This window comes from Boleophthalmus pectinirostris, unplaced genomic scaffold (assembly GCF_026225935.1).
Source record: "Boleophthalmus pectinirostris isolate CB_2022bp ecotype Guang Dong unplaced genomic scaffold, ASM2622593v1 HiC_scaffold_18, whole genome shotgun sequence".
NCBI classification, from domain to species: domain Eukaryota; kingdom Metazoa; phylum Chordata; class Actinopteri; order Gobiiformes; family Gobiidae; genus Boleophthalmus; species Boleophthalmus pectinirostris.
The window spans coordinates 31228102-31253457 of NW_026571133.1; the positions used below are offsets into that span (position 1 = coordinate 31228102).

The window sequence follows — 25356 nt, forward strand, 5'->3', positions numbered from 1 at the left end:
TCTTTGGTGAAAAGTTTGAGAGCTACTGTTATTACTGGATTTATTGGAAATCAATACCTAAAAGCGACACTTAAAGGAGACCTATTCTAAATATAAATCATTATAAATCATTAATTAACAATTAATTCATTGTAAAATGCTAATTTGATCTAAAATGGCTTAGTTATAGAAATGGGACCACTGACTTCCTGTTAAAAAAAAAAGCAGAATTGATAAGCTTTTCATAATTGCATTTCTCTATAGCAACCAGCGGCTTTTCATTTACATATTTTTGTTGCTGAACAATAGCTACACGTATTTAGTATAGGTCATTTTTATCTTTTATCTTCACACAGGGGTCTTCTGGAGGTTTTGCAGCTGGACTTTGTGCCTAGTGATATTGCGGAGCACATTGAAAGTCAGACAATCTCGTGGCGTTTGGAGATTCCAGGAAATGTCAAAGATGTAGGCCTGATGCGAATGTACACGGCACAGAGAGACTACATTGGCCTCGCTCCACTGGTCATGGTAAGAAAACCACACACAAAACACTTTTCAGGTCAAGCTATTATGAACATGGCAAGAAAATTTGTACAAAATGGTTGAAAGGCCAGTGAGGGAGCTGTTACAATAGCAGTAATAAGTTTGCCATTTTACTCTTTGAGCCAGATTTGTCTAAAAGCATTTGTGTAAAGACTTTTGAAATCTATTATTGTGAGGGTTTTTGGAAATAGAAATAGCAGGAATAAAGACTTATTGTCCAATGCAAGATGGTGTGAAATTATCAAACTTTTGTATTGCTGTTGAAGAAAAATGTTTTTCTTTGTTGCTAAGCGAAGTTCTTATTCCTAATGACAAAAAAACATATTAACATATTAATTTCTCAATCAATCAATTCGATTTTATAGTTCCTACATTTCATTTTTAACAAAGAAGAATTAACAACGACTCCAAACTCCATGCTTTCACTGTCACAGAACTCGCTGTAGCATGGTCGATTAGCAATTATCAATCCAATAATAAATTGGACCTTCATCTGAATATATTTTTGAATAATTCCCCAGCCCTACCTCTGAATAACAGTTACTATATACTAAATAGCAGAAAAATGTGTGTTTTATATGGCCCCATAAAGTTAGGTGTATATACATGACAGGTCAGAGCCGTGCCATAAGGTGTGTCTGCGGGCAGTAAATACAGCCTGCCAAGGCCATGGGCTCCCGTACCTCACTCAGTCTTAATGAAATTGGCATCAGCCGCAGATGTGAGCGACAAGTTTATGCGCCACACTTAATGATTCTCTCCTGAGATAAACAAGGTGACTCCATTATCATCTCATACAGCCGCTTCAGCAGGAATTAAACAGTTTGCTTAATGGGTGCTCACACATAGGCAGGCAATCGCAATTCCATAAGCATAAAAGACTGCAATTAACAATAACAGGTCTTCAGATTAGCAGATCAGGTAGTGGTTGTTTTACAAAGTTAATTGGTACTGTAACCTGGATCTTGCATAAAGATATTGGGTAATACATGTGCATTATATTTTTTTTAGTGCTTTGTGTTTACATCTTCCTGTCCTTAAAATTCCCAAAAATATACTACTTATAAATCTGTGTGAGGCAAGAATGGACATTTTGGATGCCATATTGAACCCTCTACTATACTCAGTGGAGATGATCAAAGCTAAATTGGAATCTGGGGTGAGATTTAGTGAGTTATTTTATGCTTTATTAGTCCTCATAATCCAAGAGCCTAGAGGAGCAAACATCGCACTCCTGGGACATTACACTTGTCTGTGTTTGGATACACTGGTTGAGTTCTGATTTAAAGGCGCTGGCCCGTTTCCCTTCCTCCAGTCAAATTGTTGCAAGCGTTGTTGCTTATTCCAGGCAGAAACACACACCTGCACTGTATCCTCCAAAATACGCGGTACTAAAAACTGCAGTAATGCAAAGTACTGCTTTCGATTGGTTTGATAAATGATGACTACAAAGTGGAGCAACATGTTGTTTACTCAGCTGTGGCCTTTTGGCAAGATGCTGGACTGTGTGTTTCTGACCTCCTGGTTGTGGTCTTTCTAAATTTAATGATAGACAAAAATAATATGCAGAGAGTAAATACAATATTTCCTATATCTGTGCTTGTATAAGACTGCTAAGAAGGGAAAAAAACTTGAGCTAAACTTGATCTGTGAGGTCGGATTAGATCACACCATTAAACGTTAAGATTTCTCGCTGTTGGACACTAGCAGAGCAGCCAAGAGCAGATATTGCTTTCTGATTGTGCTGGTCTGATCCAGTGGCTTATGTTTGGGTCAGTGTCACAGGCAGAACTAGAGCATGTCCTTTTGGAATTGCGGTCAGCAGCTGTCAGACCGATAGAGTTCAAACATCTGCCCGCTCAGAGTGGACAGAGGCTTTAGTCCACAAGCAACAGGCGAGAGAAGCACCCACCACCCCAAGTTTCTTACAAACTCCCTGGCATCACTTATGTTATGCTCAAGATGCTATCAGAGAACTTAAGTCGGAGAAGCTATTAGCTGACAGTAGAGCTTGAGTTAAATAAAGCTACATCAGGCTTGTTGACAAGGCACAGGATAAGACTGGGCTCTTAGCAGCTAAGCACCAAAACAGATGTGAAGTACAAGATGCAAAATGAATGTAATGATGTTCGGACACTAAGTCAAAATGCTGACCCATATGCGTAATGGGACGGAGCCGCAGGTGTGTGTCTGTGCATGTGAGAAGCACACACCTGCACCACATAGTCAGCCATGTTATTTTTGCACCAAGCCCATTTGAATAAATAGTTTTGTTTTATTATCCATGTTTGCAGACAACACATTGCTTTATCTGTGGATTGTGTTGACAATTAGAAAATTAATGATTATTCTTTTTATGAAACTAAATGTAAAATAATTCTGCTGCTTGGTCACATCAGTCTTGCTTGTTCTACAAATTCACAGTTTATTCAAAATTTAACTTTGTACTTTACATAGTAATTGCTTAAATAGATTATCAAAACAGTCAATTGCCATTAAATATGGTGGTTTCTTTTTACAATCTTCAAATACATCTTCAGATGATGTGACTGTGATCATCTAATACTATTCTGAGGTTTTTAATTACACAGTTTACAGATTACCAATGTTTCACAAATGCAGTAGAAATGAAATATGAAGACTTGGTACTTTCAAAAGTCAGCGGTTCCAAAGATGAAAAGTCTGCCCTGTTCTTCCCACTTTCAGACACTTTAAGTAGCTAGTATCGTGTCTGTCCTGTACAAGTCTAAGTATACTGCATAATTATCCTTTTTGTGATGTTATCAATGTAGTCATCACATGCATATTTGAATATCCTTTTTACATGATTCTCATTTTTATTCCAGTCAAAGATGTGCCAAGGTTACAGTTAAAGCCTTATGCAATAGTGATGCAGACAAAAAGCCAAAAGCCTGTTTTTGTCTTCTGCTCCATGTCAAGGTCTTTTGAAAAGGTTTTCATGTGTTACTTCTAACCTCCTCGAGCAGCCTGCAATTAAGTCTATAGACAAAAATGGTGAACTAAAACTTTTGACTTCTTAAAAAATAGAATTTTAAAGCGCAAGGCCTCTGTCTAGCCAATGTGCAATTGTGACAGTAAATAAAGCTGTAGCTGTACTTACCTGGATGCTTTTTGTTCTTCTCCTTGTGTAGAATGCTGACATCTTAAACACTGCGGTCCTGACGGGTAAAAACGTGTCCATCCCTGTGAAGACTCTGGCTGTGGAAGCTGACGGCTCTGTGACCAACGTGACCAAATATACCAGCTGCACATCCACACAGCCAGACGTGCTCAAGGTAAACAGAAGGCAGGAAGACTACTTTACATTGGCAAATATATGGATCAAATCAAACTGGAGGGCTGTTAAAGTGTCAAAATGTAGATGTTTTGACCTTGATTTTATATCTAATGTAAATGCTCTCAACGTGAAACTAAAATTAACACAAAATATTACCGTATTTTCCGCACCATAGGGCGTGCTCTTAAGCCTCCAACCCCATCAAAAAACAATTGCGCAAAACAATTGCGCACCCCGCAATCTAGAGCACCCTATACATGAATCTACTCGGGTGTCCAAGTTCAGTAAACTACAAAGCCGCACCACCCTCAGCACATGCAAACACGCACGGAGCAGACAGCGGCCGCGCAGCAACAAACACCCACAGCCACACTCATCACTCCACACGGACTAGCCACAACTGAACAACTGAGTCACTGCTAACATGCCAACAATCCAGCGGTCGCATACAGCACCCTCCCTACGCGCCACAATTGAAAAAAGCTGAGGGTTACAGTGATTGCACCATCAGAGTCTAACTGTTGTGTTTCATTGACAGTGACAGTGCGCCTTATAATCCAGAGCACCCTATAGTGCGGAAAATATGGTACCTTCTCCTTCGGCAGAAAATTATCAAATCGAGATTGTATTATATAATATATATTATTATATATTATATTTGTACATACATACATTTGTATGCAGTGTTATCAAAAGATACAAATCCATACTAAAGCTTGTATCAAAACTAGAGGCTTGAGTAAGAATCAATGCAAAAAATGCATAAATAAGATTTAACTTTTCTTTAAATTTTGTTAGAATGATCTTAAATGATCTAGTATTAAGTGTTGAAAATTACATTATATAGTCTAACGTGTATTGAGCTTGTTTCTGTTTCAAATTTTAGTATTGTGACACTAATGGACTAACTAACAAAAAGTTTGTGGGTATTATTTTTTTCCCACTATACCTCTTAAATCTCTTCATTTTCTAAAATATGATTGCAATCTACTGAACACATGTAAGACATTTTGACCTGAAAGCAAATTATAGATATATTTTACACTGGGCTTGTTAGAAGAAGTTATTTGGGGATATCTTACGTTTTGTGTCAGACTTACTTAAAGAAGTTGCTTTGCCTAGCCTACTATCTGTGAGTTAGAGCTGGTCTGGCTCAGTGCACAGCTTCTATGGTGTCAGGGGAAAAGCCCATTGTAAACAAAACTCTTTCTCAGTCTGCAGAAATACAGTACTTAGGGTGTTCTCGCAGTGCACTGTTTTGGCATTAGACAGATGTAATTGTAGCATTGGGATCCATGATTATAAATGTGCTTGTGGAAACAACTCCGCTATGAACTATTGTATCCTTTTGCGCTTCTGGATGAAGAACAATGAGCTACAAGAATGCTTCAAATGTGTAATTATAAAGGGATTTATACATTGGTCTGCAAAGTTTGTCTAAAATGACCTTTCCCTCGGCACAATGGACTGCATCTACCATTTCTTCAGCACAGTGAGTCCACCTTCTATTCTTACCGTTTCTATAGTTTTTGTTCCTATTGTGTTAGTTCACCATAAATCACAAAATACAAAAAGTTCATTATGCAGATTAGATTTTTTTGTTGTTCCAATTGGTTGCATTTTTGCCTTTCTATTATTATTTTTTTACCTTTGTTTTATTATTATTATTATCATATGCAATTTTCATCTATAATACATTGGCTTCCCCTTAAATAATTATAATTATTTTTCCCATTAAAAATATGGCCTTTTATCCCTGTAAACAACACTGTGCATGGATGCAAGTCGCCAGGCTGCATTGTACTTGTATGCTAATGGATTACCAACAAGTCCACAAGGATAGATTCACACTATTTCAGCCTTCTAGATAGATAGATATTTACCTCGTGACGTACTTAATGTGTCTAGTGGATAGCTGTGGTAAAAGCAGTCCATATGGCGTTACTGACTGTGCTGCTGATCTCACCACTATATCCACAAGCACGCTGCATTGACCTCTGGGTAATGGATCCATGTTAGTGGGGCAGTAGACGAACAAGTCACAGAGTGTACAGAAGAAAAAATAACCATACCATTTAATCATTAGAAAACCAAGACAGTCTCTTTTGTGGCGGCTTAGAATTTTTACAATGGTTTTCAGTTTAAGGCCAGCTTGATCCAGTTATTTTTGTCACATCTGCCCCTTGCGCTTGTTTTGGGCACTGACCCCTCTTAGCGCTATGGCACGCTCTACACATTTTGGCCAAGTGTTTTACAAATGCCAAAAAATTTCATCTTCAGACATTTAGCAGCTTGAGTCAAGAAAAGAACTGGAAGATTGGTTTTGTTGATTGTAGAGTGGTTTTAAAGCAATTTTGGTGCATTTGTTAAGTGCATATGTGAATATTCACTACACTAGTCAAAATAAAATAAAATAAAGAGTGAGAATTTGGTCTCTTATTGTATATTATCATCACCTCCACCATAGACAGGAAAGTCATTCATTCTTTTTTTTTTTTTTTTTTTTATATTATGGATTTTATATTGTCTTGATTTTAATTGGACAGTACTTTTATCACTTTTAGTGTTGCAAAAGCAGGGGGTTATAATGAAATGTTGATATTGATAATTGATTGCTTTATCAGCATTTGTAAGGCGTTGTGCTTTTGTCTGCTATATACACAAGCTTAATGAATTAATAAAAGAAACAAATCTGTTGATTTCCAGATTTGTGCCCTTTGAGGTATTATTAGAATTGTTTTTACATTTTATGGTACATTGCTGTAAACATCACATGTTGGAAAGTGGCAGATCATGCAAGAGAGCATTTCTGCCAAAATGGCTGAATCCTACATGTATAACTGATTAAGAAAATAAAATTAGAGAGCAAAGTTAGTACAGAACAGTAGGCCTATGAAAATATGGCTTTATCAGAGCAATAACGTCTTGAATACAGGAGAGGAAAATTACTCAGAAATGGATGAATCAGTCAACTTTGATGGGTAAATGGGTAGGGAAAAAATATATCACAGTTAAAAGCTCTGAAAAGTCGATTTTGCTTTTCCTTTAAAGAAACTAGTATTATTTTATGTTGAAAATGACTTGCTATTGCCTAAAGAAAGAGAGTTTTCCTTTATATCCAAACTGAGTTAAAAATTGTAGTATTTGACCGTGCATTTTCAAAGTTCTATTCTAGTTTTTGGAGGCTGACTAAAATCCATATATGACTTCAAACTTTCAAAGTTCAGAACATGCAATCAACAACCCAAAAATATCTTGGTGTCTAGACACAGGGTAGTCAATAAAATAAGCACCAAACTACCAGAAACACCCAGAAAGAAAAAAAACAAAAACAAAAAAACACTAAAATGTAGCAGGTGTTTCACCCAGTCTTCACCCAGTCTTGTTAGTTCTCAGCCTCTGTCCAGCTGCACGCTTTGCCCGCTGGTCTGAGAATGTCACTCAGTGAAGGGTGTCTGGGGGATAAGAGCTGTGGTCATTCACAGATGCCAGAGTGGTGAGCTTCTTCAGCATTTCCACAAAGGTTCCCTTCCGCTCGCTTTGGAAGTCATGGCTCCTTCGGATTTTACTCACCTCTCCCCGGATCAGCCCCCCTTCCTGCCTCCCTCACTCCAGAGCACTCTATTCTCCAGTCTAGTGCTCTCCAATTACCTCTGTAGAGCCACTGGTTTGTTAAGATAAGTGAGGCAGCCGAGGAGATAGGCCTCCAATCTGAAATAAAACACACCAACTGCTGTGCCTCACCTCATTGCTCTCCATGGCACGGGCTCCTACGGTCCCACCTACAGTAGAGCGCAGCAGGGACATCAAATATATTCTTCACCCACAACAAATTAAGTACTTAAGTTTGACTATAAACACAAATATAGCAATTACACAAGAAAAGCTGAAATGCATGTATAAATGTTTTCTTTTTTTTTTGTTTTTTTTGTAAAATTCTCATCTTTATCTCAGAAGCATATAGCCGAGCTTGTCTAGCAAGTCGTTCTGCATATAGTGCTGGACTAATAACACAACTGCCCACGTAATTTTTTTGTAAATACCTTTAAGTTTGTGTGTCACATTAAAATCTCTAGACCCTGGCCTATTGTGTCTGTAGGTGTCATTGGCTCTATCTTCGACCAACCATCATCGAGCGGTTGTTACAGCCAGAAATCACAATCAGCCTAAAACCCTGCCTTTGTGTGTCATAGAAACATACTGTATTCCCCACATTATGTATGGTATAATATTGCTAACCTGGCACCCCATCTCTCCCGATTCCTGTTCAAATTCAAATTCTCTGAGTTTTATATAATAATAAATCTATTTGTAGTAATTTGCAGTATGTATCTCACTAACAGCTGAAAAGAAATCTGAAAAATATGAGGATATTTTAAAAGAACAAAATCTATGACTTCTCTTAGCTCAGCTTTGTACAGCCTTTAGTGCTTTGTGGGTTGAATCAGCAAAAGTTGCTTTTTCTCAGTCCTCTTTTTTACTCATAACTAAGCAACCATGTTTGTCACAAACAAAACATACTTTTTTTTTTATTATTGGGTAACCTGCACATCAGTCAAGCCCATCCAAACTTGGAAAGATAAAACATGGTCTCCAAATATATTTTTTGTTTAGTATATAAAAATAGTGCTGTCTTTTCTGGTCAGACAAAAAATACTGTAATATACTGGCCGGCTCTTTTCAACACAATCAGTTGCTTTGTGATTTTTTACTTTTGCACTCTTTGTCAAAAATGCTCCCAAAACAACAACAACAACAAAGTTTGCAGAGCTTGGCCTGATCCGCCTCCTGCTGTGTCTTTGTTTTAGGTCTCGGAGAGCTGTGACTATGTCTATGTGGACGGTACAGAGACGATGGGGAGGAGCTCAGTGATGGTCAACTTCACTTATGGTTTCCTGAACGCACAGCTGGAGATGAGAGTGTGGATGCCGCGCTTGCCCATGACCATTCAGATAGCCGACCCAGAGCTGAGTCAGATCAAGGGCTGGAGAGTTCCCATCACCACGGGCAGCAGGAGGTAAGGCCCCACCAGCTTGGAGATAAAGGAGGACTGTCTTCTGTTGAAACCCAATTATAAACTTCACTTGTTGTGATTGTGAAAGTTTTGCTTAAATGTGCAAAGTTTGAAGTTCTCTGTGTTCACAAGCTCAATTCTGCTCAGTTGGATTTGTGGAAAATGCATGGACAGTTTATAGTGAGAGATATAAATGTAACAAAATGTGTACAAAAACAAAGCCCACAAGCCAAACTATACAAATCAATGCAGCTGTTCAAATGCTGGTATAATCACCTTATGACAACTTTTACTTTGCAGAAGTTCTTAGAATTGTACTCGTCGCTTTTTAAACACCAAAAACATATTCTCCTTGGCCTGTTACAAAAATGTTAAAACCTAATCCAAACATACCATTATTTTTCAAAACTGCATGTAACAATTGTATCACAGTAGAAATAATTTTATCACTTGCAGTTGTTTCTTCATGACACAGTGTCAAACAGGGAATGCAGCCAGTCGTGAATGTGTTTTGTGATTTAACAGAAAAGGCCAAAGCAGGGACTGCCCTCCCCGAAGAGAAAGGTTAGCCTGGACTCACTCAATACGTACAGTCAAGTCATTACTTTTCACTCAATACTAACAACCACAGCTGTTGCTTTTCTCTGGGGTAAAAAATGTCACTGGGCTTTTCATTTCCCATAACACCCAATAGTGTGATTCAGGCACAACCAGATAATGGCATCCAGAACTTACAGTATGTCTTAAATTAAGAGTGAAGAATGTGTAAGGTTACTAGTGGTAATTGTTTTACTTCAAAGAAACAACTGCTCTTAATCGAAGCACTCTATTGTTGCTTGTTGAGTGCAACAAAGTGAAATTTCCCATGATATTGTTTTAGCTGGGTTCAAAACACTTGAATTAACCCTCACAGAGTTTAATTAGGGCTAACGATATTCTCACATTAATTTGCATTTTAGCAACCCATTAAGCTCCTGAAATATGAGCAGATAAGTAACCATGGTATCGAGCTTTTTGAAAATTACTCTTAGATAAAAATATGTATAAACACATCTTCTTATGACTCTTTGCTTTAGGGGTCACTGCAGCAATTTGCATCCTCTTTTTTCCCACATACTGTTTCCAGGGTGTGTTATATCCACATATTTTATATCCAAATGAAGAGTTGTTAAAAGAAACAAACTAATTGCAATTTAAAGCAGTATCAAATCTAGATACTCAGTGGGTATATTGGAGAAATTATATAAATAGTTAGAATGGTCTTTATCAGAAGTAATGGATGGGTAATGATTTAGGATATACTGTAGGACTAGATCAAAAGTGGAGTTTTGTTCATGTATCAAAATAGTATATAGTTTGAAATCTTGAGATCATGTCAAAACCAAGTCCAATATTAAGAAATCTCAATTGTAGAGGTGGGAGATATAATGAAAAATGGATAGTACAGCTATTGATGGAGATATATAACAAGAGTATTCTCTCTAACAAGGGTATGAAGTGATATCTCTGTCCTTGTGTGGTTCATTTTATGGTCCATTCACAATTTGCGCTCAGCCAGCACATGTGCATGCACACTGTAGCACATTTCTAATGCATTATCATGTGATTATTAGCGAAAAGTTATTAATATTTGTCTAAATTGCTCATCCCTAATCACATTTTTTTCTTTTGAACAATGTTGACTTCAGATGGTATATCAGGATCTTAAACTGACTCTATAGTCTGTAATATGATAATGATTTTTATCTGAACCTGTCTCTGTTTGACGCAGTCTGAATCACCTGTTGCGCGATGCATGGCAGCGCACAAGTGATTATGAAATAATCAACACTACAATATGGGAGGATTGCTCATGCCTGCTTTGACCCCCTTACCGCACACAACAAACAAGTCTCTGGGTTTTATTAAACATGTACAGTGTTCGGTAACAGTTGTCAAAGCAGGGATTACATGAAATACACCTGTTTTTAATTAATGGACTGCAATACATCTGAACCCAAGGTCAACTCACTGATTATGAACAAAGAAGTTACTTTTGTTGTTATGTTCATTTTGAGTTTGTATGTGCATAATGTTCAGCAATAGCTGCTGCAGTAGTAATCACAATTACATAGCTGATTCTATGATTGATATTTTTGGAGCTGAGCAGGAGCCACCACCAGGCTAAGTTATAGGTCAGATCTGTAGAGAGCTAACAAGTATGACAGTTTAATTCTGAACTGTAAGAAAATTCTAGGCAAAGCAATAACTACATAATATTGTACCTTAAATAAGCATAATGTTTTTTAAGGTAGATATTTTTATTAATGTCTTGTTTTGTGGATTTCTCATAGGTCAAACTGGGACAGTGAGGAGGAGGAGGAGATGAGGAAGGGCAGAGGGTGCATGCTGCAGTACCAGCACTCTCCCATACGTGTGCTCACTCCTTTCATAGCTCAGTCTGATTCTGAATCCCCACCTTCGACTCAAGAGGAGCCCCTGGAATACTTGATGGGTCCAGACTGGCAGGTCAGAACAGAAGCACTATGTAAGAAGTAGAGATGTCACAATATCTAATCATTTTTTGTGAGGAAAAACATCACAATTTTACAATTATTCATTATTATTGACACCATGACTATTATGAAATTCTTAATTCTGATCAAATCTTCATTCCTCCAGTTTGAACAGCTTAATGATATTAACTTTTATGAATGATAAAATAGTAATAATGTGATATATAGCCATTAATAAAGCATCATATGTTTTATTTGTGTTATTTTAATTCCTTTTTAGCTTTTACTTATAACACCAATCCCTCCAGATTAAATTTAACAGATTAAACAACTAGTAATTTTGTCTTGAATTACTAGTTCAGTATCAGAATCAAAATATGATCATGGTTTTCTTTAAATTCCTATATATTTGACTACAGGATTTCTGGTTTTGATTGGAATTGTGAAGATGTATCTGTTTTTGTTTATTTAATTCATTTTATATAAATGAGTGTGCATTTTTATTGTATTTATGAATTTTGTGGCTGCCTCACATCCATATGTCCATGTTCACAGGCAATTTACAATTCCGCCCAGTAGTACTGACCAAAAATATAGGCTAAGGCATCTAAGACAAATCTGTAACTGTTCACTTTGCATGTGCCTTCCAGGTGGATGTGACCAGTCTTGTGCGCAGTTCTGTGAAAGTAGCAGATCCAGAGGTCGCCAGAGTGTCTGATGGTGCAATCGTGCAAGGACGGGCTGTTGGCACCACCACTGTAATGGTCAGTCCAAAATCACCATGCTGTTAAATGTCCATATGTGTACTTATACTTCGACCTGATGTCATTAACATTTCCTGGGGGAAGACTTTGATCTGAGCTTTATTTTAACCCTGTCTGAGTATAACACTCTGACTTAGCTGGAGTTACAAGAGGTGTGATGATTTTGCACTGTTAAACAAGTCACTCTCAAATAACATTACAGTCAGAAGCTAGCTAGGCATTGCTTAACTGTTTTTTCAGTTAGTCACTCTCACTTATTTATTGAAAATCAAACACCTTAACCTGACCATGAACGCTTGTTCTGATCTCATTCTCCTGAAAACGTGTTTCCAAATTCATTTTGTGTTGTGTTCAGACCATCTTAAAACTTGGGCTATGTTTGCCAATGTGTGTGTTGTGTCACCATGTTCAGTGCTGAACATTCCTTCATAGACATACATGCTGTCCCAACAGGAGTTTCATGTGATGTTGTGCTTGTTGCAGGTGGTGTCCCCAGTCACTTCTTCCGTGCTGGCAGAGAGGAGCATTCGGGTGGTGGATGATAAAGTCAGTGTGACAGAGCTGGGGGTACAGCTGGTGTCAGGGCTCTCTCTGTCTATGCAGTTCAGCCCCGAAGGCAACAGGGCAATAGTCGCCACGGCAACTACCCGGGAGGTCATCACGCAGCTCAAACAGGTGAGTGTCTGCACAACAGAAACTTAAAAGGAATCAAATGTGTTTGTGTTCACTGGTTGTAATTAGGAATCGGGGAAGAACGCCTGAATCTAATTGAGGTAAAAATAACACAACAACTAAGAATAAAAGTAAGAAAGTAAAAAATATTACTTGGATACAGAGTACTGAAGGACCTATATTATGTAAAATTGATTCTCGTGAGCTTTAAGCCATGTTAGAATGTTGTTATATTATTGTTGTGTTTTGTTTTATTCACCTATTTCAGTAATCCTTTATTATTAGTCTGTCTACATCTTCAAAGCACAAAATGCTCTGTTCCACCTTGTGATGTCATGTAGTGGTAGTTTTCAACTTAACAGCTATCTTTTACTGTAGAGATCAGTAGAGATGGGCAATTCCAGGGCTGAAATTATCCAACTGATTCTATTGAAAATGCATGGAGTTTAAAAACCCAGTGGAGCACTTCCTTCATTACCATATGAGGTATGATTTTGACGAGGAAACGGCATTATAACATAGATCAGAAAACAGCTTAATATGGGCCCTTTAAGTTTTGAATGTGTTTTTGTCCTTGTTTAATACTTAATTTACTTTAATACTTTCATTTGTAACATAAGCTCATGTCTTTTGCTATGAAAAAGTGAACAAGAATTACGTTTTATGTAAAGAACATCTGTATCTATTATGTAAGTAAGTTAGCTGACATGATTCTGTTTGGTGTTGCAAAATAGCAGTTACACATCATAATGAATAACTGAATAGTGCCAGAGAACAATGCTTTGGGCAACAATATAATTTTCACACCCTGAGAGCCCACAATGTCTTTTTATTCCATCTTATTAAAGGTGTAGAAATATTCAATTGACTTAATTTTAACTATAAATTATGCCAGTGTTTTCTACCCTTACTCTCATCCCTGTTAGATATTTTCACCTAAATGCTCAGTATTATTTGCACTGTACATTGACACTTCTTTTTTTATTACTTATTCATGTCTGGATCATCTATTAATAATCTTTTGTCTGTTCCAACAAGCAAGCCTCTGGCAAAATGTTTCTCTGTGTGTGAATCATGCGTGTAAATCACTACTACACGCATAAAATACTCCTTACTGCAGCAGTTGTTTGGATAGAAAAACTGATTTTTTTGGCAGCAATAACTATCTGTAAGCAACAACTAACTGTCTGCTAAAACTATAAAAATGTCCATTAACACTTTATACTACCACTTTATAATAAGGCATCTGTATAATGCATTCATAAATGTTTAATAATCGTTAATTAATCATCTACTAGAAACAACCTACTCATTAACAAAGGTTTAATAAATCATTACCCAGGGTACTAGATTCTACTCTGTGATAATTTTACTTGAGTATTTTGTACATGTATGTACTTTTTCTTAAAGGTTCTTTATTTTGCAAAATTGACTCTTGTGAGCTTTAAGCCATGTTATAATGTTGTTACCTCCTCAAAAACAGACCTGGATTTGTGTTTTGTTTCATTCACATGTTTGAGTAATCCTGCATTATTAGCTTGTCTACATCTCCAAAGCTCTAATTGCTCTGTTCCAACTTGTAATGTCATGAAGCATCCATCCATTCATCCATCCATCCATTAATTTTCTTCCACTTATCCGGAGCCAGGTCACGGGGGCAGCAGTCTAAGCAGGGACTCCCAGACTTCCTTCATCCCAGACACTTCCTCCAGCTTCTCTGGGGGGGACCCCGAGGAATTTCCAGGCCAGCTGAGGGACGTAGTCCCTCCAGTCTCCAGTGTGTCTTCCCCAGGGTCTCCTTCTTGTGGGACATGCCCAGAACACCTCCTGAGGGAGGCGTCCAGGAGGCATCCGGAACAGAGGCCCGAGCCACCTCAGCTGGCTCCTCTCGCTGTGGAGAGGCAGTGGCTCTACTCCGAGTTCTGTGACTGTCATGAAGCAGTCATTTTTAATTTAACGGCTACCTTTTACCTTTAGTTCAATTCTAAGGCTGAAATTATTCAAATGATTCTAGTGAAGGTGTGTAGAGTTTAAAAACACAGTGAAGCACTTCCTGAAGCAGCAAGCAAGTGCAAGTTGAAGCACTTCCTGTATTACCACAAGACATCACAAGGTTGAACAGAGAGTTTTGAGAGAAGAACTCAGCACAAATATGATGGATTTCTGTATTACATCTGTAGGAATGTTTGTGATGAGGAAACAACATTATAGAATCCACATAGATCCAAAAAAGCATAATATGGGCCCTTTAAATAACAGAAGCCTTTACTTTTTCCACCACTGCCTCTAAGCATGCTAACACATCTTCATAACCCAACTGTTCACACCAATAGCACTGCAAGTTTGAATAAGACCTAAATGTAAATGAACTTGTCACCGCAGAGAAAATGCATGCAACAGTGACCTCAGGAGCGCAATGTGTTGGGTTTCTATTGTATTTGAAACTCCCACAGTGGCCCCCTGCTGAGTAAGAGAGCGAGGCAGAGGCATACGGGCTACAAGCGTGATCATTTTAAAAGCTCCCTCGCACTCTTAGCAATGGCAGGCTGCCCATTTACACTCCAATTCTTCTGCTACAGTGCCGACCAGCAATTAGTCCAGTCTGGGAGGACAGCTCACTTACTACACTACTCTCTCTCATTGTGGTTGCTCTGTCACTGTCAATAAGAAACTATTAGAGCTATGCCATCACTGATGACTGGCCGATTCTGTCTGCCATGGCAAGCTGTTAATGTACTGCTCAGGGCTACTGGGAATGTTTTCAAAGCAAATATGGGTTATGGGAGTTAGCCCAGTGGCTTACATTAGAAACAGGAAGTGGGTCGTAGTGTATTAATGTAATTGGACTGGCTAATTCAGCTCCTGGCACAACCCATGTCTTTTTGTTAATTTGCTGTATTAAACTCCCTTTATCCACTTCGCCTAAATTACTTTCCCGGCAGTGATTTTGCAGAATTATGATCCAGGCTGCATCCCACAGAGTGTAATCATAAAGATATTAGCATTCATTTTGTGTTATTAAGACTTATTGGGCTATCATTGAAAAAAGGGAAGTGAGCTAATGATTTTTGCTGCGCATTGACTTGTTTTTCTTAACAGAAGATGTTTTTTACTTCTGTTAAAGAAAAATGTTTATTTACTGAATGGGGGTATTGTAATAAGAATTGCATTTCCATGAATAAGCAAAAAATAGGACCGTAGGCAGAGTGAAAGAGCTTCTCATACATATTTTTTCTTTTTAGTTTTTTGTTTCTTTTTGTTTTGTTTGTTGTGTTTTTTATTTTATTTTATTTTATTTTTTTTTACAGTTAAGCCCTAGACCTTTATGGGGAAATGCTTTTAACAGATTCTGATAATTTGGCAAATATCTCTTGCATTGCAAAATAGAGGCACTTTCAAAGTTACATCCAGACTGATTTAGTGAAAATAAAGCTTAAAACTTGAAATTGATAGCAAATTGATCAAATGTAATATTTTTCCAAAGAAAGCAAACAGAAGGGTATCTGTGTTGCTGTTGTTGAGACCATGACTGAAGAATTTCAGCTTTATTGCTTCATTTTTCTACAAAAACATTTGATATGATTTCTATTTTCTTTGTATTTTTGTTCCAGGAAGCAGTGGTCACCTGCTGGGTCCATTTCAGCGATGGGGCGGTTGTTCCTTTGGACCTATTTGAGCGCACTCTCTACTCCCTGAGCGTGAGCACTCCAGACGACAGAGTGGCCACCGTACGCCGCACCCCACAACACACGTTTGTACTGGCTCAAAGTCAAGGGGAGGGCCAAGGCGCGCTGGTGCGCGTGGAGCTGAGGATCTGTGAGGACTGTCAGAAATCTAAGAGGAAGAGCAAACTGGTGGTGGGCACTGGTCTGCTCCAGATTAACTTTCAGAGTAATAGCATATCTGTAGATGAAGATGAGATAGGGATTGCCACAGACGGAGTTAAAGGTTCCCCATCAGAAGTGGTGGGTGAGATTAAAACATCCCAGCGTGCTGTAACAGATGGCGATAAACGCTTGTTTCAAAGCACAGTAACTGATCCAACCACTGCTGCGGAAACAACCACTTCCACCATTCTATCCACCAGATCTGTGCTACCACATGTTGTATGGATTGGGAGCACCAGCAGGGCCACCAGAGCCACTACATATGCTGCAGCCACCACAGTCACAACAATTAGCCCCATACTCAATACACCACAGAGTATCACTAAACCCACCACCACAACAGCAGCGGTAACAGTGAAAGAAGAAGGCAAAAGTTTTGGCAATATGGTTGAGAAGTCTGATTTACCTGCCAACAAGGACATACCTAAAGCTGAGATAACCCCTAAGAAGGACCCACCCCGATCCAAAACACCTACTTTTATTGAGAGTGACCTGATAAGGACATTCCGCTCCATGTCCGACATAGAAATAGGCATGTATGCGCTGGTTGGAGTATCGTGTGTGGCCATTTTAGCTTTCCTTCTCAACTGTGCTTCATATACCTTATGCTTTCGTAATCAGAAGACACCCATACAGGCTCCGCCCCCTCACCCGGGTGACCCTAAAGATCACAAGCACGACTGGGTGTGGCTGGGGAGTGGCAACAACCAGCATCGCAACCCACCTCCGCCAGGTACTCCAGCTCCCCCTGGTACACTGAAGAGAGAGCGCCCTCTAGAGTCACGCCATTCAGTTGACTCGATGGGACATCACCACAACATGGAAAATGGCATACCAACAGTGGCTGCACCTGCAATGCCAGAGAGGACCGCCACTCTGGGAAGGTGTCGGACAAGCTCCCAGCAGCAGTTACCATGCAAGCCCCTTGACCCTATGGCTAACCGCTCAGCCACGCTGCTCGCCAGACCACACCGTACTGAGCCACTACACTCACCAACCAGTAAGAGAAACCAGGTCCAGTTTACCACCTTCACCACGCTGGACATTAAGCACTTAGCTGCCCTGAAGAAGAATGGTGTAGATCTAAATTGGGCTAACCAACAGGTGTCGCCACCCCCACCCCCTCCAGAACCTCAGGCACCCCTCCCTGACATGCCCTGGCCTGTGGTGACACCCGTGGGAGAACCCCAGTGAATGGACTGGGACTGGAAAATGTGTTTGAGAGACTGGGAGAAAACTGAGCTTGTCTCCAAGATGTTTTTTGTAAATGAAAGAAAATGGCTTCTGGCTAATGCATTTAATGACAGAGACTGTATGAATAGATGTTTGAATAGAATGTGTAAATAATCACTGTAATGAGATTTAATTACAGAGGGGAAGAAATATATAATATAATATTAGAGTGACAGCAGCTTCAAATGTCTGAGAGCCAAACATTTTTATGTGAAGATTTTTTATGTGCTATGACAATAATATAGATATGACAATATTGTGAATAGTCATATATTTATACTGTGTTATTCTCTGTCTGACTTATTACACATGATTTTAGATCTTCTTTGACTTTTGTACACTATGACTTGTTTCCTCAAACTACAGATGTATTTCTGCTTGTCAGGGTGAATGTAGTAAAGCAGGGTGATTTCTTGTAAATTATTCTATGTTTTCTTTCCAGCTTTTCTTGTTTTAATATTTGAGTCCTCCGGAGAATACCTGAAGAGTGTGTGCAATTTGTCAGACAATATGCAGCGTTTATTAAGTTACTGGCAACAGTTTTACCATATTCTGGGCTGGATTTATTCAAATCAAGTGCGTGTTATGCAAATATAGTCAGTGCAGACTTTAAAATGGACATTTTTTTGAATTTCTTAACAAAGTTACCCTGGACTTCCTCCTCTCCAGGGGAGCCTGCTACTCCAGATTGTCTATTGTTGGTCTCCCAAAACAGGAATGCAAATTTCACAGTGACAGATTTGTATGTGTAAATGAGAAACTATGATGCCTTTTCTATGTAAAACACCTCTACTTTTAACCAAACTGTGATGTATTTCCTACACCGGCCTATCAATAAAAACCTAATGGGTACAGTGGAGACAGTGGATATTAAGCTTTTGTTACGCTTTGTTTTCTGAGCCTTTTGAAAAAAGAATAGGCTGCATGACAAACACAGAGGGAATGGTTTGGCTTAAAGGCTCAAGCCCATGAATCATTGAGATTAAATTATGTTTAATCACCGCTGAATGTGATTTGGGCCTGATGTCATAATACACTAAAATGTCATTCTGACAGAGACATATTTGATGTGCTCTCCAATATCGGGACGTGCTGCTGCAGCGTCTTTTCTATCTGCTCAAAATAACCAGAACTAGGAGACATGGAAAAGACAGGCAAGAGAGAGAAATTCTCATTTTGTGCCTTGTGCCAGTGTCCTCCAAGGAAAACATATTTTATCAATTTCACAGCTTGCATATGATAAGTCTGAGCCCATTTGTCTCCCTTTCTCTATCTCCCTTTCCCTCTTTTTTTTTTTTTTTTCTTTTTCTGCCTGTTTCTTTGCTGAGCATCAGAACACTGCTCAAAATGACAGTCTTGGAGCAGCTGCAAAAACCGTGTCCCCAGTTCACACAGGTCCAGATCGTCTAATGGCCCGCACCTCTGGAGCTGTGATCCTCACTGCGCAATACACACGCTGGACTGATAGGATTGATAAAAGCCATTTTAATAACTCCCTCCTAAATTCTGTTCCCACTGCCTGGCTTTTTTGTGTGCGTCCAGAGCCATTGCACTCAATTTATCTGTCCTGCAACGATAGAAAGAGTAAACAAAGCTGCTGTGAGATAAGCACTTTTCAAGGCTGTCTCTGGGATGCATCATTGCCCAGCAGCTTTGATTGCAGGCTGCTGCATCATACAGGACACACAATTCAAAAGTCCATATTTCTATCGTCGTCATGGGGACCAAAAGACTGCAGTGTTGACGTCTGCACTGATGGCCGGACCTTTATAGAAAATGTGTTAATGTGTTTCAGGTGAATATTCTTCCATATATTACAGGCCAGCAGAGCATTATACAATACAACCAGCAGAGTCTTGTAAAGCAGAAGAGGAGAGTGGACTTCTTGGTGTCACCACAGCACCCTGGGCAGTAATCTGGAGCATCAGCTCTCTATTGACAGATTTAAGGGATTGGGGTCATTGTGTGGAGGGATTAGTGTGCATTAGTGGACCCTCTCCATGGCACACTCCCCATAATGTAGGCCACTATAGCCAAGGGCACTAGCATTACATGCCTTTGACAGGTTAGATGCCCACATGTGATCGCGGTGTTCACAGGCTCACTGCTCAGTGGGGAGTGGAGTTGACTGGTGTGATGTAGAAGCAGAAGTCAGAGGACAGCAGGAGAGAGTGCGGGGAGTGAGGTGAAAAAGGGGAGAGGGGCTGTGAGGGTGGCAGCTCATTAAACTAAGATCTGACTTTCTTTACTGTACATCTGCTGTCTCTGTCAGTCTGTGACAGTGCTCTCTGTGCTTCAGAGATAATGTCACAGATTTCTACACAAGTGACAAAAGCAGACACCAATTTCTCTGTGTTAATGAGACACACTGAAGACAACAGCTTAGACATGACAGGCGAATGAAAGGACAAAATTGACTCAAAAGAAAATCCAACCTGATGAAGTTGTGGGCTGACAGTTGGAAAATGAGTTTGATCAAAATAGTTGCTAAAGATGATTTTTATAACCACAGATTTGTTTTTCTTTTACAAAAGAACAGAATGTGGAATGTAGTAGTCATGTTACTACAAAGGAAATCATTCTTTATAACTTCTACTACTGCTGATTACATTCCATATTTATTGCATAGTACTTTAGATCACATTATTGCCCTTGGTAAACCATCTACAAGCAGTATTGGCAACTTCTGTATTAGACTTGGTTTTAGCCCTGCTTGGTCTGTACCACAAAATGATGTCAAATTTATGGACTAACTTGTCAATCTTTGGCAGATTCCAGCTGCTGCAGTTTGGTGGTCAGGGATGTGTTTTTGCTGTTTAGCCAGGCTTCTGCAGACCGATCTTTTTTTTCACTGAAGACCTTAGAGTAAACAAATGCATCAGAAATCCTAAATGGGATTACACAGCTGTGGTGCAGATTAAAATAGTCAGAGGGAATGGAGGAGGAGGCGCTTTCACTTTAATCCAGCCACAGATGTCAGCCCTGTGTGCAGCACATCACCGAAGAGTCACTCACAGATTCTACTTCTGCTCTGGTTCAGACCTATTCTACATAAATGCTTTTAATGATGAGACACACTACCACAGCCAAATGTTAAGACTCTAGGGGAAGACTATATTTGCAAATCTCTCTAATGTTTCTATTTTTCTTCTTAATTTAATCCAAAACAGTAATTTTATGTGGTATAATGGCAACAACAAAAATGTGTTTTGATGGATAGCACTCTGCCCTTAAAGTGCAACAGCTTGGAGTTACATTCCCAGACCATCAGTTTGGTTCTGCCAAGTAACCTATAAACAAGGTGTTGCATGTGTTGAATTCTTGTAACCTTCTGCTCTTTAAAGCTGCCAGCTTCAAGTGTATTCAGTTTTTTTCACCAGTAGATGGCAGATGTGAAAGCTGTTCCCCTCCCCTATCAAACTGCAGTAATGTAGGTAGCATATACTGGTGACATGTGAGAATACAGCTGGGGTCAACTGAATTAGGAATGGTAGCTTTAATTCAATTATTTTTTATGTAATACAGATAAACTTATAGTTGTGATATAATGTCTACATACACATAGAAGAGTGTGAGTAAATGTAAAGCATTATTGCCTTTTGTTAACAGTTCTGTCCATTATATTACACATAATAACAACAACAATAAGTAGAAGATGCATAGTAGGATCATGTAAAAATAAAATAGAAAGTAACACAAAGGTTTTACACAACAAATGATACTAATGCTATTTGAACTCTCCTTATGAGTTCAAATAGCAGTATAATCTCTTCCCAACACTCAGCCAACAAGCCTATGTCACCCAAGGCACTTTTCCATAAATATACAAAAGCATGATACAAAACAATACACTGACACTTCACAGACTTGTATTTTCATTAGCATAATACATACCATCAAGGGTAACAAGTGGAGGGGGGAATCAAAAGCATCAAAAACTAAACTGAAAGGATAAAATGTTGAATGTTGAATATAGCATTTTCAGAACAATAAAATGTAAGATGGTGATCTAAATATGTTATGTGTGTAGCAGTTAATAGAAGTGTAATACCCCCTCTTAAATTCTCACAACAAAAAATGCGAGATCTATAGTTTTTGGACTATTTGATTATTTCAGTTCAAACATTTTTACTGCTTACACAACTTTCCCTGTATTCTTACTGTGTGGTCCTCTATTTTGAACTACGCCCAGGAGTAGCAGTGGAGGATGGGGACTGACTGGTGAGACAGTGTCGCCGTAGCAACATTAGGCATTTGTAATGGAGAGCTTGTGTACATCTGTGGATAGCTCTAGGCATCAGTCGGGCTTCTCAGTTACTTTTCCAGCTCATTTCAGACAAGAGGAGTAAATGTGAGAGTGGATGTGAGGAGAATGAGCAAACTGGCTCAAAGAAAAGCACTGAAGTAAGACAGTCTAACACAGATGCAGGTTAAAGAAAGAACAGGGGATTTTGGGAAAGAATATGTCAGGCAGAGGAGGGTAGAGTAGACAATTTGTTTTCAAGTAAGAGTAAAGTTAAGAGTTAAGAGTTTAAAAAAAATACTGAGAGGAACTACTACAAGGAGTAAGAGAAAAATGAAATAATGCTCAGATTTCCAGTGAACAACTTAATACATACATAGTACAAGTTTATCTAAAATTATCAGTCATTTTTGACAAACCAAAACAAAACTTTCACTCAAGTTATAGTATTGTTATTTCAAAGTAGAAGTATGCATATCCTTGCGGACAGTAAGTCAGGCCTGTTCCTGGTGCATGTTGGACTGCGCCAGGGCTGCCCTTTGTCATCGGTTCTGTTCATTGAATTTATGGACGGAATTTCTAGGCGCAGTCAGGGGCTGGAGGGGGTCCGGTTTGGGGACCACAGGATCTCATCTCTGCTGTTTGCAGATGATGTTGTCATGTGGGCCAGGACCTGCAATGTGCACTGGGGAAGTTTGCAGAAGAGTGTAAAGTGGCTGGGACGAGGATCAGCTCTTCCAAGTCCGAGGCCATGGTTCTCAACCTGAAAAAGGTGGCTTGCCCTCTCCGTGTGGGTGCAGAGTCCCTGCCTGAAATGGAGGAGTTCAAGTATCTCGGGGTCTTGTTCACGAGTGAGGAGAGGATGGAGCGTGAGATTGACAGGCGGATCAGTGCAGCGTCTGCAGTGATGCGGTCGCTGTATTGGACCGTTGTGGTGAAGAGGGAGCTGAGTCGAAAGACAAAGCTCTCGATTTACTGTTCAGTCTTCCTTCCTACTCTCACCTATGGTCATGAGCTCTGGGTAATGACTGAAAGGACGAGATCACGGATACAAGCGCTCGAAATGAGTTTCCTCTGTAGGGTAGCTGGGCGCTCCCTTAGAGATAGGGTGAGGAGATCAGTCACATGGGAGGAGCTCGGAGTAGAGCCGTTACTTCTCCAGTTGAGGTGGCTCAGGCATCTGTTCTGGATGCCTCCTGGGCGCCTCCCTCGGGAGATGTTCCGGGCATGTCCCACCGGGATGATACCCCGGAGAAGACCCAGGACACTCTGGAGGGACTATGTCTCTCGGCTGGCCTGGGAACACCTCAGGGTCCTCCCAGAGTAGCTGGAGGAAGTGTCTGGGGTGAGGGAAGTCTAGGAATCCCTGCTTAAACAGCTGACCCGTGACCCGGCCCCGGATAAGCAGAAGACAATGGATGGATGGATGGAGTATGCAGATCCACTCCTATCCAAAAGCCATTTCAGTTTCACCTTGTACTGGTCTGAGGCACTAGGATCTTTTTTTTTTTTTTTTTTTTTTTTGTAAATAAAGGCAGGGCAGTTTCACTACAACACCTCAATACATGGACTAGGTGGGGAAGATGTCTAGCCCAAGGACAGCTTAGTTAAAGTTTAGCTGATAGCAATAACCTTCCCATGGAGGTATTAGCATCAAAAACATGAGAATGCAGTATAACTTCACAATGAGTGCACTTTCAATAGCCCTGATAATGAACAAATACTTAATTTATAATAATATTCATACCCTAACCCTGAGCCATTATCTAAGTACTTACTAAGCTTGAATCATTCTCCTCAAAATATTTTATTCATAACTTGTAAGAATACATAGAAGCTCTATACATATGTTTGTGATCCCTCTTCCTATTTTGCTGACAGACACTTTAAATCGAGAATCTCTGTGCTTCTAGCGTGTATTTGTTTTGGAAATGCGATCTTGTCTTGTGGAGTCTGTAGTACACAGCTCTGTCTATTCATTTAAGGACCTGGCAGACATGATTTTTTCCCCATTTGCTCTTTCTCTGCCTGCCTACATTTGTACCTGATTTCCTCTCTCACATACTCTGACTCTCTATCTCCCTCTCTTCTCTCTCTCGCTCTGTCTCTGTCTCTCCACACCTGCCACTCTCTCTGGGACCCTCTTGATATTTGTTTCCTCAAGTTTTGTGCTGACACTAGTGTTCTCTGCCCCTGGAAAGTAGTGATATATGTGTGAAGCACAAGGAAGTAAGTAAGTCTGGTTCAGCTTGATATAGGGCTATAGTAGAAAAGTCGTCTTATTTCATTTTATTGTGTATATTTGAGCTCAAAGAAAACACTGTATGTTATTTGTTCTTTTGTAAAATACTGAAACCAACCCAAAAGTATTACATGTAAAACTATTTATAATAATAATAATAATAATAAGATTTGATATTTGCCTCCAGCCCTGGGAGATAATGACACGCTCTAGGAGGTGTTTTGAACCAGCAGTTCTTAGGTTGGTGGGTGATTACTTAATCCACTGAGTCACTGTTGCCTCTATTTTTGATGTTCAACTTGGCCAACACGATTCCATGAAAATAGAAAGTTCAAACTACACTTCAGAACATTATCCATGGAGATAGATACACTTTATGCCATAGTGCGGAATATTACAGCCAAAAATATTTTCATGAAGATGAGCATGTAGAGGTCCTCCCACCTCTGGACTAAGTAAGACAAACCTTTACTCTTAAAGCCTAAATGTGCAGGATATGTGTGTTAAACATGTGTGAATGCAACAAAACACAACTCCAAGTGTGCTTGTGATGAGGAAATGACATTAGAACATCAGAAACCATCACAACACGAGCCTTTTAGGACTTTGTTGCTTGGGGTGAAAATAATTGGGTAAAGGTAAAGAAGACTTGCCTCAAGTGGAGGAGTTCAAGTATCTCAGGGTCTTGTTCACTAGTGAGGGAAGGGTGGAGTGTGACATTGACAGGCAGATCAGTGCAGCATCGGCAGTAATGCGGTCACTGTATCGGACCGTTGTGGTGAAGAGGGAGCTGAGCCGAAAGGTAAAGCTCTCGATTTACTGGTCAAGCTACATTCTTACCCTCACCTATTATATATGGTCATGAGCTCTGGGTAATGACCAAATCAACGAGATCACGGATACAAGTGACCTAAATGACTTTCCTCCGCAGGGTGGGTGGGCACTTCCTTAGAGATAGGGTGATGACCTCAGTCACACGGGAGGAG

General features: G+C 39.5%; 1 protein-coding gene across 1 annotated transcript in view; it reads left to right on the forward strand.

Annotated features, from left to right (window-relative positions):
* The window catches only part of si:dkey-1d7.3 (transmembrane protein 132C), a 36458-nt gene extending 17947 nt beyond the window's left edge, over positions 1–18511 (forward strand). The window contains exons 4-10 of the mRNA XM_020940211.2: positions 336–507; positions 3675–3818; positions 8629–8837; positions 11168–11342; positions 11980–12093; positions 12577–12768; positions 16377–18511. Of these exons, the coding sequence (XP_020795870.2) occupies positions 336–507; positions 3675–3818; positions 8629–8837; positions 11168–11342; positions 11980–12093; positions 12577–12768; positions 16377–17846 (2476 nt within the window). The 3' untranslated portion in view covers positions 17847–18511. The remainder of the gene's footprint in view (positions 1–335; positions 508–3674; positions 3819–8628; positions 8838–11167; positions 11343–11979; positions 12094–12576; positions 12769–16376) is intronic.
* Positions 18512–25356: the final 6845 nt, after the last annotated feature.